This window comes from Lepisma saccharinum, chromosome 12, assembly GCF_977018435.1.
Source record: "Lepisma saccharinum chromosome 12, izLepSacc3.1, whole genome shotgun sequence".
Classification (NCBI taxonomy): domain Eukaryota; kingdom Metazoa; phylum Arthropoda; class Insecta; order Zygentoma; family Lepismatidae; genus Lepisma; species Lepisma saccharinum.
In genome coordinates, this window is record NC_139240.1 from 46,122,276 (window position 1) to 46,140,108 (window position 17,833).

At 40.6% G+C, this 17,833-nt stretch overlaps 1 protein-coding gene across 8 annotated transcripts in view; it reads left to right on the forward strand.

Moving 5' to 3' along the window:
• Positions 1–17,833, forward strand: part of LOC145996040 (uncharacterized) — a 577,368-nt gene that overhangs the window by 451,473 nt on the left and 108,062 nt on the right. For 6 of the 8 annotated variants that reach the window (XM_083132243.1, XM_083132249.1, XM_083132247.1 and 3 more), the window contains 2 exons: positions 395–562; positions 9,495–9,545. In XM_083132243.1, coding sequence (XP_082988369.1) covers positions 395–562; positions 9,495–9,545 — 219 coding nt within the window. The remainder of the gene's footprint in view (positions 1–394; positions 563–9,494; positions 9,546–17,833) is intronic. The other 2 variants (XM_083132245.1, XM_083132246.1) reach the window with 1 other exon arrangement.

Genomic DNA, 17,833 nt, shown 5'->3' on the forward strand with positions numbered 1-17,833 from the left:
TATAATGTTGCATATTATTTATATTTTATCATATTTTGTGTCTTTAGTAAGATACGTATGTGTTGAAATGTCAAATGAATACAAAAAAGTATCAACCACGAAAAATACAATTTTAACATTGTTTAATATAAATCGCATGTGTTTGAGTTTTTGTTTTAAGTCCACTTTATGCACAGAAGCGCTAATCTGGACTGGACGTACAGTTTAAAGTGGGATCCGAACCACTATGTATCTTCACCAAGTATCGAACCCGGAACCTCTTGATTACAATGCAACAACATTATCAGGGAGGCCCTAAAATGCATGTGGTTTCACTGTCAGCGTAGTCTTAACAACATTCGTTCATAGATCTCAAAGTATACCACATTACATGTTGGTGCATTCATTATTATAGGTTGAGGCAGCAGATAAGCAGCTGAGAGCGACACGAGCGTTTCTGGAGGAACAAGCAGCAGAGAGGGAGCAGGAACGAGATGAGTTCTCCAGGGAAATAGAGAAACTGCATGATGCACTCAAGGAGAAGGAGCGCGAGAGAAACGAATGGAGCCGAGTCACTAATGATGTAAGTTTGTGCAGTTTGTTTTTAATGTATATTATCCAGCTAATGTTTGTTAAGGACAGATAACTACTGTCAAAATAGTTGTCATTCGAGATTAGAGATCATACATGGTTTGAGTTAAATATAGAATGTTTTATTTGTATGCACAGTCAAATTTAATGAGAGAGAATTAGGGGATGTAACACCATTTCTCTAAAAAAAAATTATATATATATACATATATAATGGATAAAAGCAAGGAGGGCCAAAAGGGCTAAGTAAAAATCAAATAAGGTAAAAGGAAACACTCACCGGACATTAGGAAAATTCAAAATTTTCGCTAATTTATAGCATCATCGGTGTGAGAAGAAACAGAAGACGGAACCGGAAGTTAGGGTCCTGCAGAGTTGCCAGGTCCCCATTGAAGAAGAAGCGGTGCGTAGAACGAAAAAAACACTGTTTCGTCACCAGGCTCGTCGTAAACTGTGAGTGTGTAGGATGAGTTGGGAGGGCGGGAGGGTGGGTGAGGGTTGGGCATTACTGGGTGGCCTTGTTAAGGCCAGGTGGAGTGGTTGCACTCATGGCCGATATATAGGCCCTCTCCCATCTTTTGCGAACAGAGGTGTTGGCTGGTTGGGGTAGGAGGTGGATGATCGCTACCCGGAAGCAGTCGTTGAAACTGATGTTGTGGTGGTTGGTGTGGACGGCGACAGTGAAGTCCAGGTTGTGGGTGGAGGAGCGGTGGTTATTGATGCGGAGGTTGAGGGCCGTTGATGTTTCCCCCAGGTAAAAATCACCACAGATGTTGCAGGTGAGGATGTAGATAAGGTTTGAGGCATGGCAGGTCCCTTTGGGATGGAGGGTAAATTTGCCAGTGGCCGTGTGCACCTGGAGGGTGTGAGAAGTGATGAGGATGGGACAGGTCTTGCACCTGGGTCGGTTGCATTTATGGGCAGGGGGGTGTTGGATGTGTGGTGAAGGAGTGTTGTGGACCAGGATGTTTTGGAGGTTAGGGGGGCGTTTGAAAACCACCCTGGGTTTGTCGGGAAATATGTTTTTGGTTTCGGGATCACTGTGGAGGATTGGGAGAAGAGAGTGCAGTGTGTGCCTGATTTTGTTGAGGTGGGGATGATATTGGGTGATGAGTGCAGGTGGGTTGGTGGCAGCAGGTTTCTTGGTGGTAGTGGTATGTGAGGCAGCTCGTGATATTTGCTTGGTGACCAGGATGGAGGGATATCCACGGTTAACCAGGGCCTGGTGTAGGCGGAGGTTATAATTCTGGCGGGAGGTGGGTGAGGTGTTCAGGCGCTGTCCCCTGAGGGCCAGAGAGAATGGAATTGCTTTTTTGGTGTGGAACGGGTGGGAGCTGGAGAAGTGTAGGTATTGCATGTGGTTGGTGGGTTTTATGTGGATGGAGGTAGTCAGGTGTCCTCCCTCGATGTGCACGTCCACATCCAGGAAGGTGATCTGGTTGGGGGAGTGGGTCCAGGTGAATTTTAGGGAACGGAAGTGGTTAAGTTGGTCCAGGAAGGCTGACAAGGATGGTTCTCCATGTGTCCAGAGCATGAAGATGTCGTCGATGAAGCGGAGCCAGAGGAGGGGTTGGAGGGGTTGGGTAGCCAAAAACTCTTGCTCAAGTTGGCCCATGAAGAGGTTTGCATAGGATGGGGCCATTCTGGTACCCATGGCTGTACCTCGGATCTGTAGGAAATTTTGGTTTTCAAAGGTGAAGTTGTTGCAAGTGAGGACAATGTGGGCTAGGTGGGTCAGGAAGTTGGTGCTGGGGTTGTGAGGTTTGGGTCTGCTATTGAGATAGAATTCTATGGAGCGGAGGCCATGGGAGTGAGGTATGTTGGTGTAGAGGGAAGTGACATCAATGGTGGCAAGGATGGTATTTGGGGGCAATGGTGGGAGGGTGCTGATTTTCTGGAGGAAGTGGTTGGTGTCACGGAGGTAGGAGGGCAGAGCTTTCACAAGAGGCTGGAGATGGGAGTCAACAAAGGCTGAGATTCGTTCTGTAGGTGAGTTATAGCTGGACACAATGGGTCTGCCAGGGTTGCCAGGTTTGTGGATTTTGGGCAATACATAGAAGGTGGGGGTGCGGGGATTGTCGGGTATTAACATGGCGGTGGTACGAGCTGTTAGGCCTTCAGGTGGGCCGCGGGTGTGGATGAAGTCCCGGATTTTGGTGAGGTGTTCGGCGGATAGGTCAACTGTGGTGGGTTTGTGGGTGGAGGGGTCAACCAGCTGGCGGTTGGCTTCCGCCAGGTAGTCTTGAGAGTTCAAGACCACCGTGGTGGACCCCTTGTCAGCTGGGAGGATTTTGATGTTGTGGTTGTTGCGGAGGTCTCTGAGAGCTTTCTGTTGGGGGGGATTGAGGTTAGGTTGTTTGTGAAAGTTATTTAAGAATGAGCTGTCAGAGGTGGTGGAAATGACGGCAGTGATGTATCTTTCCAAGGGGTGGTTGGTGGGCAGGGGGGGTGGATCTTGGGAGGAGGGGGGGCTAAATTGAAGGAGGCTCGGGTGGGTTTCACTGGTAGTAGTTTGGAGTGAGGGATTTTTGGCCCAGAAATGTTGCCATCGGAGGCTGCGAGCAAATGTGTGTATGTCAAAAAGTAGGCGGAATTGGTTGGGGGGAGTTGTGGGGGAGAAGGTGAGGCCTTTGGATAAAACAGCTATTTCATCAGTGCTCAGTTTATGGCTGGATAAACAACCAGACTGTACTCAATTTATCCAGCCATAAACTGAGCACTGATGAAATAGCTGTTTTATCCAAAGGCCTCACCTTCTCCCCCACAACTCCCCCAACCAATTCCGCCTACTTTTTGACATACACACATTTGCTCGCAGCCTCCGATGGCAACATTTCTGGGCCAAAAATCCCTCACTCCAAACTACTACCAGTGAAACCCACCCGAGCCTCCTTCAATTTAGCCCCCCCTCCTCCCAAGATCCACCCCCCCTGCCCACCAACCACCCCTTGGAAAGATACATCACTGCAGTCATTTCCACCACCTCTGACAGCTCATTCTTAAATAACTTTCACAAACAACCTAACCTCAATCCCCCCCAACAGAAAGCTCTCAGAGACCTCCGCAACAACCACAACATCAAATCCTCCCAGCTGACAAGGGGTCCACCACGGTGGTCTTGAACTCTCAAGACTACCTGGCGGAAGCCAACCGCCAGCTGGCTGACCCCTCCACCTACAAACCCACCACAGTTGACCTATCCGCCGAACACCTCACCAAAATCCGGGACTTCATCCACACCCGCGGCCCACCTGAAGGCCTAACAGCTCGTACCACCGCCATGTTAATACCCGACAATCCCCGCACCCCCACCTTCTATGTATTGCCCAAAATCCACAAACCTGGCAACCCTGGCAGACCCATTGTGTCCAGCTATAACTCACCTACAGAACGAATCTCAGCCTTTGTTGACTCCCATCTCCAGCCTCTTGTGAAAGCTCTGCCCTCCTACCTCCGTGACACCAACCACTTCCTCCAGAAAATCAGCACCCTCCCACCATTGCCCCCAAATACCATCCTTGCCACCATTGATGTCACTTCCCTCTACACCAACATACCTCACTCCCATGGCCTCCGCTCCATAGAATTCTATCTCAATAGCAGACCCAAACCTCACAACCCCAGCACCAACTTCCTGACCCACCTAGCCCACATTGTCCTCACTTGCAACAACTTCACCTTTGAAAACCAAAATTTCCTACAGATCCGAGGTACAGCCATGGGTACCAGAATGGCCCCATCCTATGCAAACCTCTTCATGGGCCAACTTGAGCAAGAGTTTTTGGCTACCCAACCCCTCCAACCCCTCCTCTGGCTCCGCTTCATCGACGACATCTTCATGCTCTGGACACATGGAGAACCATCCTTGTCAGCCTTCCTGGACCAACTTAACCACTTCCGTTCCCTAAAATTCACCTGGACCCACTCCCCCAACCAGATCACCTTCCTGGATGTGGACGTGCACATCGAGGGAGGACACCTGACTACCTCCATCCACATAAAACCCACCAACCACATGCAATACCTACACTTCTCCAGCTCCCACCCGTTCCACACCAAAAAAGCAATTCCATTCTCTCTGGCCCTCAGGGGACAGCGCCTGAACACCTCACCCACCTCCCGCCAGAATTATAACCTCCGCCTACACCAGGCCCTGGTTAACCGTGGATATCCCTCCATCCTGGTCACCAAGCAAATATCACGAGCTGCCTCACATACCACTACCACCAAGAAACCTGCTGCCACCAACCCACCTGCACTCATCACCCAATATCATCCCCACCTCAACAAAATCAGGCACACACTGCACTCTCTTCTCCCAATCCTCCACAGTGATCCCGAAACCAAAAACATATTTCCCGACAAACCCAGGGTGGTTTTCAAACGCCCCCCTAACCTCCAAAACATCCTGGTCCACAACACTCCTTCACCACACATCCAACACCCCCCTGCCCATAAATGCAACCGACCCAGGTGCAAGACCTGTCCCATCCTCATCACTTCTCACACCCTCCAGGTGCACACGGCCACTGGCAAATTTACCCTCCATCCCAAAGGGACCTGCCATGCCTCAAACCTTATCTACATCCTCACCTGCAACATCTGTGGTGATTTTTACCTGGGGGAAACATCAACGGCCCTCAACCTCCGCATCAATAACCACCGCTCCTCCACCCACAACCTGGACTTCACTGTCGCCGTCCACACCAACCACCACAACATCAGTTTCAACGACTGCTTCCGGGTAGCGATCATCCACCTCCTACCCCAACCAGCCAACACCTCTGTTCGCAAAAGATGGGAGAGGGCCTATATATCGGCCATGAGTGCAACCACTCCACCTGGCCTTAACAAGGCCACCCAGTAATGCCCAACCCTCACCCACCCTCCCGCCCTCCCAACTCATCCTACACACTCACAGTTTACGACGAGCCTGGTGACGAAACAGTGTTTTTTTCGTTCTACGCACCGCTTCTTCTTCAATGGGGACCTGGCAACTCTGCAGGACCCTAACTTCCGGTTCCGTCTTCTGTTTCTTCTCACACCGATGATGCTATAAATTAGCGAAAATTTTGAATTTTCCTACTGTCCGGTGAGTGTTTCCTTTTACCTTATTTGATTTTTATATATATATATATATATATATATATTAGGGATGGGACCGATTAATCGGTACTCTATCGGTATCGGCCGATATAGGCATATCGGTAAATTTACTGATTATTTTACCGATCTGATATATCGAAAAATGTCTCATAATTTAGTGCAAAATTCTGCCATTTTGTTGTAATTTTTATGGATAATCTCGATGCCCTACTTTCTAAAAAAGTAATTGTCTAAATATTCAACTTCTTTTGCACTGCAGTCACCTCAAAACACACATTCATTAAGGAGATCAATGAATATTTCAGGTTCTTCAAGGACCATTTCTAATTTTATATCAGATCGGTAGAATATCGGTTATCAGTATCGGTATCGGTAAATTTTATATTGGTACTTATCGGTATCGGCTAAAATTTCATATCGGCTTGAATTTAAAATTTTGGGAGCATAAGCACTGAGGCTATTTTGCTCGCGTCACATTATACGGGGGCCAGCCCCTTACCATTACAAATAACAACTCTAACGTTGCATAACTAAAAATCTTAAAATCTTCTGACTTCTGTTAAAAGCTGAGGCTGTAAATGGGCACTCAGCACACACAAGGACAAAAAACAGGACAACACACACAAAATTATACTGGCCATAGTGCCAGTCGCCAGAGCCTCGTTAGTCTTTAGTCCAGGGTGCACTATGTGGAAGTGCGGTTGACTTTTGTGCACCTATGTGGAAGGTACCCCTTACACCCCTATATATATCATCATGTATGATGAGTGTCTTAGTATTTTGCATGGTGCGGCAATGAATCAGGCGATTTTGCAACACTGAATATCACTAGTTGTTTCATCAGAGGTATTACGTGACTACCACCATCTTGAAGCCCTTGTTTTACCATTCATTCATGGTACAAGTCATGGAACGGGGCACAGCTCACATTCGCTGTAAAAGCATATTACAAAAACAATAGTTGTGCAGTCTTTTCGATAGGTTACACATCATATTGCAAAGAACAGCCACACGAATTTAAGCCACCTCTTCCCGGATACGATCTTTAGAACCCATTTTCTCCAAGTTTTTAATCCATGGCAAACAGGGGATTATGATGTGGAATATTAAAATGTTTCCGAAATGCTTGCTGTTCGGGCACGTACCTATCACTGTTGTTGTAATATGCTTTTACAATGAATTCATGCTCGGCCTCATTTCACGACTGCATCATAACTGAATGGTAAAGCGGGTATAGCTGTAGTCACGTGTTACCTCTGACACAACAACAACTAACAGTATCCAGTGTTGCAAAATTGCCCTATTCTTTGCCACATCCTGTATTTTATATGGATAGAGCTAATTAATCGATACTCTATATCTGATCAGTGTATCAGTGTATAAGTAAAAGTTCCGATAATTTTACTTGTGTGATATTTCTAGTGTCTGTACTTGAGTGTTATTCTGCCAGTGTGTGTATAGGAAAGGATTGATATGAAATGTTTGTTGATACTGATTCTTCACTAATATAAATTTTACTGATGCCCATAACCAAGATTCGTCAAAAAAATTACAAATGTTCTTTGAAGAACACGATTACTTTATTAACCTATTTCACACACATGAGTCATACTATGTAGAAGCTTCAGCGAAAAATTCAGGCTTGACCAGGACTCGAACCTGGTCTTTGGCATTGCTCTAACAACTGAGCTATCGAGTCCTGGATGAGCCTGTATTTTTCGCTTAAATTTCAACATGCTCCTAAATTCATATTTGTAGGCAAGTGACTATAATGTTTGCCTTTGAACTACATATTTATATGTTTATTTTTCAGAAATCAGGCCATATTAATCATGCATTGATATTCATATACTCCCTCTGTCCCATAATTATAGTCCAGTATGCCAAAATGGTAGTACAGGAATGACAGACGAAGAGGTAGATGGAAAGCACATTTTGTACGGATCCTTGAGTAGTAAAGTTGTATGACTCATTCCCTTGTTTCATGTTCTTCTTCTGTATACACCAATGTCACAGTTTGAATATCGGACAATTATTATGAGACAACAAACAAAGGTGTACCAGACAATAATTATGGCACAGAGGGAGTAAATAATATCGGAATGATATAATCTTGCATTAAATTACATATTATTAGGGACACTGATTTTTGGTAAATAAAATTCATGAATTTCGCATTTAAAAAGTTACAATTTCGGTATATAAAAGTGGTGAAAAAAGATCATTTCGTTGGAAAAGCGGTAAATAAAAGTCAAAGTTAAGTAGTCTGCACCTACCTTTTATCAGTTAAAGTGTACACTTAACATAACCTCTGCATTGCATGGTTTTAAATTGTATCTCTGGTTGGTCATTATTAGGGAGACAAATTTATGGTAAATAAAAACTGATGAGAGCGGTAAATAAAATGTTATATCAGCGGTGGAAAAAAAATTGGCACACACTTTTTCATCATGAGAGGAAACATCATACAAAAGAGCTATAAATTGATAAACTACTTCATTTTTATATATTGTACACATACACAAGTACTTAGCTGTCCAACCAAAAAGAAAACATCAACACAAAATCACTTCATTTCTAAATTGCATATCTCAAGTGATTTATTCATTGTATGTATTTAAAGGATATCCTTGCTGTACATCAAATAAAATAATCACTACTGCACATACACAAAGACATGTTGAAAATCACATGATGATAAACAAAATTCATTCATGACTGAACACAAATGACACCATTGTTTCCCTTGATGTGCGGGAACAGACTAATCTTATCGCTGCTACAGCTAGCAAGTTCAATGAAACTGGAAGTTGAGTGGAAATTCGGGGGAAGAAAGGAATGTAGCTTGAAAGGATCGAAGATTTCGAACTGAGATTATGTACATGGGAAATCCCAATTTGCAGCATCTTCCTGATGTGATAGAAGATAAAACGTTCTTCAGCTGCAAGTGGTAGGAAACTTTAGGCAAACGTTTCGTTACAAATCGACAGTTTGCACGCACAATCTCGATTGCCGGTTTTTGCATGTTTTCTACTTAATTTGATGATATTTCACAGTTATTTCGCGAAAAAGCATTCATTTCGTGGAAAAGTACACATTTCGCATTACTTCGCGAATAAAACTCATTCATATTTCATCATTGGGGGTGTAGTTACGTACAGAATGTCCAAAATTGCATCTTTTTTTCACAGTTCGCGATTTCGCGCATCGAGAAAATTCAATGTCCTTACATATTATTTATAGATATATTGGTGAAATTATCAGCTATTTTACCAATAAACTGATATACCAATATGGCCTATATCAGTCAATGCAGATATGGTACTAGCTAATCTGTCTTACCCAAGTATAAAGGTATAATGGTATTATCCAGCACCCTGAAACACTTTAATTAAGGAGGTGAATAATTGATTTTGTGTGTTAAGTCCACTTTACGCACAGATAGGCTAATCGGAATTGGACCTACAGTTTAAAGTGGGATCCGAACCACTGTGCCATGTGCTTCCATCGGGTATCGATTACCTTGATTACAAGGTGACGACGTTACCACTATACCATCGTGGAGGCACTATCCCTAATATTTAATGCAGGAAATTGTGGAAATGACAGGTTATATGAGTATTAATGGCTTAGTTCTGTGTGAAAATGTCTTAATAAATTGATGATTAAGGTGTTACTTAATAAGTGTATGTTTTTCATGTTTCATCATGTAGTAGTGTTGTAATTTTGTTTTTGTGAAAACCCTTTGAAATTTTAAAATAGAATATGTTTGATTTTATCCTTTTCGCACTCTTCCCCTTGTCATGATTTCACTCAAGGATGCACCGTGGCCATATGACCAGCCTGCAAATCACCATTTTGCACAATCAGTGAGTGTTCCAATACTGCGTGTTTCATTGTGGAGGTGTGGTTGCAATGACAAACACTTGCATGTTGATGATCGTTATCTGAGTGTAGTATTGTTGGGTGATGATTCAGTCAGCCATTTCTTCTTAAGTTTTTCATTTATTACTGTCGATTGGGTGTTGCAAAACAATAATGCATGTAATTGTGACATATATATTGGGGCCGAGTCATGATACCATTAATACCAATGCAAAAATGCTATGTAAATTATGCAAAATTAAAAAAAGTATATTATGATTACCGTATTTACGCGTGTATAGTGCACGTGTGTGTATAATGTGCACTCTAATTTTGGATGGGTAAAAGTGACAAAAAAAATTATATCTCGTATATAATGTCCAGTATAATCCAGTTTCAAGAAATGTCTTTCTGAGTTTTAGGTTTAAATCTGTTGCTATGCTGATCAAGAGTGAATGATGTCATACCTATTCAATTGCTCATTACTTCTTTTTCAAAATATATACTTTTTCTTTCCGTGACTAAAGTAACATTTATGCGAGGCACATTCAGGACCTTCCAAATAGCAGTTAGCAGCACAAGATTTCTTCCATTAAGCAATTTACACACTCCATGTATGTCATATTATTTGGCCAGTAATACATTTTAATTTTTATTATCTTTTTCCTTATGTTTTCTTTCATCCAAAGTACCATAAAAATCAGAACGTTTCTTCATTTTTTGATGAACTTATTTCAACCGTATTTGACATTAGTGTCGTTATCTTGTATGGAATGCTGTTTCCCTATTCAGAAACTGCAGGATTCAAGCTTTACAACGATATATAACATGATAGGGTTCCATGAACATGAAAAATCAATGCAAGTGTCCCAAAATCATGTAATGACCCTGTACGGTTTCATGTTGGGTGTCTGAAGTATTCCGTGCACGATACGCACCACAGTTTTTGGGGGCAAAAATTTTGGAAAAAAGTGTGCATTATACATGAGTAAATACGGTACGTAGTTTTGCACCACGCCATGCTATCTAAGGTGCTAGCTTTGGGCTCCAGCTATGAGATGTGCGTAGTCTCCAAGGGGAAGCATAACAACTTTCCCCTGAGATTTCGTCCTGTGTATGGGACTGGTGGCCATCCACCATCATGAGGAAATTGGTGAGCTATGAATGAGTAGCGTAACCCAGTCATGGAAACTTTCAACGTTGACAGGGTTTGTGGTGCTGACCACACATCACCCCATAACTGGTTGTATCCTCTCTCACCTCGGGTGGGGTTGAGGCTGGCAGTCGGTAGGCAGGCACTGGTCCTCATTGGCTGTTATGCCACGGGTTGTTATTATGTTTGATTAAATAATATGTATTTTAATATTCTGATGTAATTGGAGGTGGAATGGGTATCAGCTTGGCCCTAAGATATTCTGCAACTATCATGTAGTGTATGCATTTATGTCACACAATGTACTGTAGTGTTCTGGCATAAGTTTCCAACTGCATGAACTATCAATTCCAAGATAAACTGTGAAATTCTACATTCTACATTGTGAAATTGATGTTAATATTTCTAAAGCATTATGTACGTGTACCTTAAGGAAGAGGTAAATTGGTTTCATGAGATGATTTTTTTTTATAATGCAAGCTCAATATTTTACTGGATACAAGGATTGGGACAGATTGATACTCTTATCGGAATTAACTTTTACAGAGTGGCTAGAAAGTAACTTCCTGTTGAGAAATACTTTCAACTTTTGTGCATTTGCATGAAACAAAATGTTTTGTGATCCTTGAAGTGGTAGAATTTAAGTACTAAAATATGATTTCTCCTCACGATGACGAGCAGCCTATAATGATCCAATGTCAGACACTCCGTGAGCATACACAGTTGGCATCCCGTTGCGAAGTGTGGGAGTCCATGGTACAGGTGCAGAGACAGTGGCAGGGTGTTCACGAACCTCATGCTTCAGCGGATGCCAACTGCTATTCCAAGCTGATGAGTTCGGATGTGTGATAGATACTCACAGAAGTTGTCGTCGCTCAACATCCAGATAGGAGAGAAATGTGCAAGTGGTGCAGAATATCGGTACGTTTGTTCGAAATCCCATAGTAGTCTTGGAATGGCAGTTGCTGATGGTCTTGGCATCACTGAAGCATAACGTCTGTGAACAGCATGGTACCATCTGTGCTCCACAGACTGCCACACTTCGTAAGGGGATGACAGCTGCGTACACTCACACATTATCAGACATCGGATCATTTTGGGCTGCTTTTGTCACTGTGAGAAGAGAGCACAAATTAACAATTAAATTGTACCAATTTAAGGATCACGATACATTTTGTTTCATTCAAATCTGTTGCTATTTACAAAAGTTACAAGTATTTTTCAACCACAGTGTAGAGCCATATTTGTGTATCATTTTATTGGTAGAATGGGCAATAACTTTACAAACTTGATAAAATACTATAAATATTGACGTTTAGTCCAAAAATAAGTTTTGTGGTATCCATATTGTCAAGGTGATTTACAGATGATGCAACAATACTGTTTTCAGTTACAGGGATATCTGCTGCACCTATTGCAAATGATCTTTGCAACTATTGCAAAGATCGTGTCTTATGTTATTACAGCAGAAGTTGTCATGGCAACAGATGTAGGTCATAGCGTGAACCAAGATATTATTTTCCTGGGTTTTCCTAATGGCAAAGTGGAAATTGCTAACATGATTGAAAGCTACCATTTGATGGTGAAAGAAGCCAGACTTTCTCATTTCTGAGGTTCTCCTTCTTCATGTTAATGCGAGACCACAGTAACCACAGCAGGTCATCTGGGAAAATTACATTGCAAATGACTTGTTGACATGCCCTGATTTAGGACCATACTTCATTTTCTAATGGGTATTCATTTAATGCCTTACTCATTTTAAATATGCATTTAAAGCCCTTATACAGGGTGATTCTTTATGTAGTTTACAACTTCAATAATTTATAATTATTTATTGGAACCACATACAGACTTGGTTTATATATCATTATGCAGCAAAACACTTCAAGTTTTTATGAGAAATCTGTTATGGTTCAATGTGTGCACCGTTGGTCATCCTAGACACATCCCAACGAAAGTCAATTTCCTGCCAAACATTAACCAGCATTTCATGGGTAACATTAGCGATGGCTGTTGTGATGCAAACTTGAAGTTCATGAAGATTGAGGTAGGGGAGGGGTGTACACCCTATCTTTCACAAACCCCCACAAAAAAAAAGTTGAGTGGAGTGTAATCTGGAGACCGTGGCGGCCAGGCAATTGGTCCACCACGACCTGTCCACTTGTCTGGGAAACGATGATCAAGGAATTCCCTTACCTTTGTCAGGTAGTGCGGCAGGGTGCCATCTTGTTGCCACCATATACGCCTATCATGGTCATCTTCATCCAACTGTGGAAGAAGGAAGTTCTGGAGCATATCCAGATAGACTTTGCCGGTGATGGTGCTCTCAGCAAATAAGAATGGTCCGTACACCTTTTCTCTGGAAACAGCGCAAAACACGTTCACTTTGGGACTGTCACGACCCAGCTGCACGTGCTCATGTGGTTTTTCCGTGCCCCAAATGCGACAATTGTGTTTGTTGACTCGGCCGGAAAGGTGGAAAGTTGATTCGTACCACATTGTGCAAGAATGACTCGTCATGACTGATACGATTCAACATGTTAACACAGAATTTATGTCGGGTTTGTTTATCTGCTTCACTTAGTGCTTGAACCAAGGTCACTCGATATGGCTTCATGGCCAAACGTTTACGCAACACACGCCAAACAGTGGTCTGAGGGATACCAGTTTCGCGTGATGCATGCCGTGTAGATTTTCGAGGACTGTGAACAAAACTCTCCCTAACAGCTTCCACCACATCGTCAGCCATGGGTGAATGCCCTGGAGCCTTTGTGTGTCGCACAGAACAATCTGTTTTGATAAATGTTTGGTGCCATTTGTACACTGTTGGTCTGCTGGGCAGGTCCTTGCCGTATTGTGTGCGAAACTTTCGCTGTACACTCGTTCCTGACTTGGTTTTCTTGAACCAGAACACACACTTAGCTCTTTCCGCACCAGTGAAAGTCGCCATTTTCAACGATATACCAGTGGCGCCTCATGTGATCAACTCCGCAACTACACACTACGCGAGTCAAAACTTGAAGTGTTTTGCTGCATAATGACATATAAACCAAGTCTGTATGTGGTTCCAATAAATAATTATAATTTATTGAAGTTGTAAAATACATAAAGAATCACCCTGTATGTACTAATTTTTCAGAAATCAAATATTATGATATTTGGATATATGGATTATCCAAATTGTCCAGATTATCTGGATATCTGAATTGTTCAGATATCTGATATTTCTGAATTATCCAGATATTCTGATATCTAAACATACAGATTATCCAAATGGTCTGGATATTCAGATTATATGAAATGTCTGGATATCCGAATGTGTGCATTATCCAGACAATTTTACCGTTTATACATTTTATGGAGTACATCTACATATTCTTTTGTCATTTTCATATTTCACTGTACAGATTTTCTACAAATCCTTCCATCAAATCGATTCTATCCAGATTATCCGAATATGTATTTGGATCTCTGGATATCTGAATTATCCAGATATCCAAATTATCTGTAAATTTGGATTATCGAGATATCCAAATTATCTGGATTATCTGTTGCATCCAAAATGGATATCGGATTTTTGAAATCTGGATATTTCTTATCCTGATTTTATGGCCATTCCTTGTGTCAAGCACGTTAATAATAATAATAGTAGTAATAATAATTAACAGTACAAGTAAGCTTGTCAATTATTGTGCTCAATGCTGTACGTACCAGAAACAGAAACAATTAAGAATATAAGTTATTTATTTTTTCTTCTTGTCGAATTTTTGTGTTAAGTGGGATGAAATTGGATCAAGTTGGAATGATTTTTGGACAGAGGGCCAAGTATCTTCAGTTTGTTCTATCGAATCTTGAAACATGTGATGGAACTGTCTGCAAATCTGCCAAGTTGAGTTTTTTTGCTTTCAGTTTTTTTTTTCTTTTTTTAATGGAATCTTTCCAATTCACGGAATCAAACTGCAAATTAAGCAGCTTCTTAATTTTGGATGGTATCCAAATTAGTGAACGCGTGTGCCAACTTCCGTAGAAGTGTGTCTGTGTGATGCAGTCTGAGAGTTAGTTGACACATGGGTCAGAAATAATTTGTAAGGAATCTTTTTCAAGTGTATGGTGACATTTGAGCATGATTTAAAGACATCAACTTGATGTGCAAAGGCAAAGAAGTATCACAGTATGTTTCTCGCTGTAGAGTATGAGTTATAATCAATACCTCCATGACATTTTCGTGTTTTAAGTTTTCATTAACCTAGTCATAAAAATTAAAAAAAGGTAAAAAAGGTAAAGTGCTCCCCTGTGCATAGCACCACGCCATGAAGGCGTATAGGGGGTGTGGGGGTAACGCCCCAATATATATATATATGGCATGCACGCATGTGTAGTTTACATGTTGTTAGCTAACATTGGAATTCTATTTCTGCTTTGTGTTCTATTTGGAAGAAGTATTCAATATCATTGTAGTCAAGCATGTTCATTGTTGTTTCTTTGTTTGCTTGCAGTTTGGATAGTTGTAGAATATTGTCTTTCTTTCTTACAGAAGTTGAAATTTATGTATTTTGCGAGATTTATACTCTGAAACATATTTGCAAGTATGATTAATTTACAAGCAATATTACACCATTATGTGCAACTCATTTGCAAAACAAGAGATGTTTAAAGAGGAGACTAAATGTTCGCAAATGCTGTTAGCTAACTACAACTATTATTATTCTACGCAGGTGTTTATTATCGAATTAAAAATTAAGGGTACTACAGTGTGGATTCCAATTAAAAATTAACCAGTAGACTTACATAACAATGAGTTACATCAAAATTTAGCTTATTCAATTTGTGTTAATCTATAGTAATCAAATTTTTTTCGAGTGTACCTTTTATTATTTATCAGTATGAGAACAAGAAAAGTGCCATTTTTATTTTTGCATATGATCCTCTCTTTGAAATTCCATAAATAAAAAAAAATGGGTGGTCTGATTGTCAATATGGTGCAGGCAGAAATGTTTTAAATTCAATTCTTAATTTGCAGATTTTTAAAATTGGGAAAAATAAAACATTCTTATCAATTTTGTGAAACAACTTGTTTCTTTGTATTGGGTAGTCCTACAAATAAAAATATCGGTCTTAGTTTTGATGCTCTTTGCATCTGTATTTAAAACCCATTATCGTTGTCAAATCACAATGCGATATCGATTTTATGCAAATTTTTATTCAACAGCGTAAAGATGTGTGTGGAACGTGACAACACCACACACAGCAATGTCCGTTGAACCGTGGAAACTGGGGCAGGGTGTCTACCAGTCTGGAAAACCTGGAAAAGTCAGGGAAATTTACTATTTTTCTGGAATAATGTGTATTTTTGTTTCTGGGCCATAACAACGCTAGTGACTTGCTACTGGTATTTCAAGAAGTTGTAAAAGGTATCAATTTGAAAAACATAGTGCAGATATCCACTGATGGACCAGCAGTTAACTGGAAATTTCTCACCTTTTTCAAGGAAAACATGGCTATTAATGAGCCAGAAAGTACAACATTGCTGGAAATAGGAAGCTGCGGGCTTCATGTTCTTCATGGTGCTTTCAAAGCATCTTTTCAGAGTTCTGGTTGGAACGTAGTGGTATTCTTAAGAGCAGTGTACAATTTATTTAAAAATGTTCCGGCTCAGAGAGAGATTTCACAAGAATTACAAGTTTTTCCAAAAACGTTTTGTCCAATTCGGTGGTTAGATAATGGAAGTGTGGTGGAGAAAGCACAGTACCTTTTACCATTTCTGACAGAGTTTCTGGTACCAAGGAACAACCAAGGTGTGAAAGCTTAAAACTATTGAGTCACAAGTGAGTAATCCTCTTGTCACAGTCAGGCTAGCTTTCTTTCAGACTATTGCAGCTGATATAGAACCCTTTCTTGTCAGATTTCAGTCTGATTCATCAATGGTGCCTTTACTTTATGAACATTTGCTCAAGCTACTGAAATCCCTTATGTCCAGGTTTATAAAGAAGTCCATTCTGCTTGAAGCTGTAAGTTCTGAAGATCTTTTGAAACTAAATCTAACTGATCCAGAATGTGTGTGTTCTGCAAAAGAAGTTGACATTGGATTTACAACCCAAGCAACATTTACATCTGTGAAACTATCTGATGTTCAGGTGTTACATTTTCGTGAAGATTGTCTGAAAATATTACAATGTTTGTGTAAGAAGATATGTAGGAGATCACCATTGAAATATGAGCTCATATATGGAGCAGCATGTGTCTCTCCAGCATCTGTTTTGGATGGAACATTTACATTGAGTAGTTAGTCGTGCGATTCGATATATTTTGATAGAAATTTTATTACTATTTGAATTTTGTTTATAAATTGTTTATATGTGAAAAGGAATTTTATTGGGGTTGGTTATATATTTGGTGTATATGAATTAGTTTGTTATAGATTATTAGTACAGTGTTGGGATTTATTAAATATATGAAATATTAATTTTTACTATAGGAGATGTTAATAATCGTACCTTTTGTATCAGGGAGGATTAAATTTTAATTGAATATTCTGTTTTCTCGAAGGGTGAGGAGCTAGTAGATTAATTTTAAGGTAAAAGTGTTATATTTTTCTGTTAAAATTGCTACTTGTAATAAAATGTTATTCGACTTACCTTATATCTAGTTATTAGGGAATTATATTTAATATAGCTTTACATTTTAATATTTTTTATATTAATATGTACTATAATATTAATGTTTAGTTATGACTAGGGGGATGTGTAAATGTGGCATTACAAGTCCTACTTGAAATGTGCCATTTTTCTGGCCCTGCTGCAGATGATATAAAACAGTTCTATACTGACTTATGTAGTAATGACAGTGTGGTTGCAAGAATGAAAAATTTTGACATTGCTGTTGATCGGCTGGATCAGATGTGGATGACAGTTCTTGAAGACTGTAACAGCAGTGCCTTTATACTGTTTGTCCAGAAGATTTTAATGCTTTCACATGGAAATGCTTCTGTTGAGTGCAGTTTCTCTGTAAATAAGCAATGCCTTGTGGATAATCTTGATGAAGACTCGCTTATTGCCCAACGATGTATACATGATGCAATTGTAAGTTATGGAGGGTTGAAAAAGTCCCTATAAGAAAATCTTTAATACATACAGCAAGGAA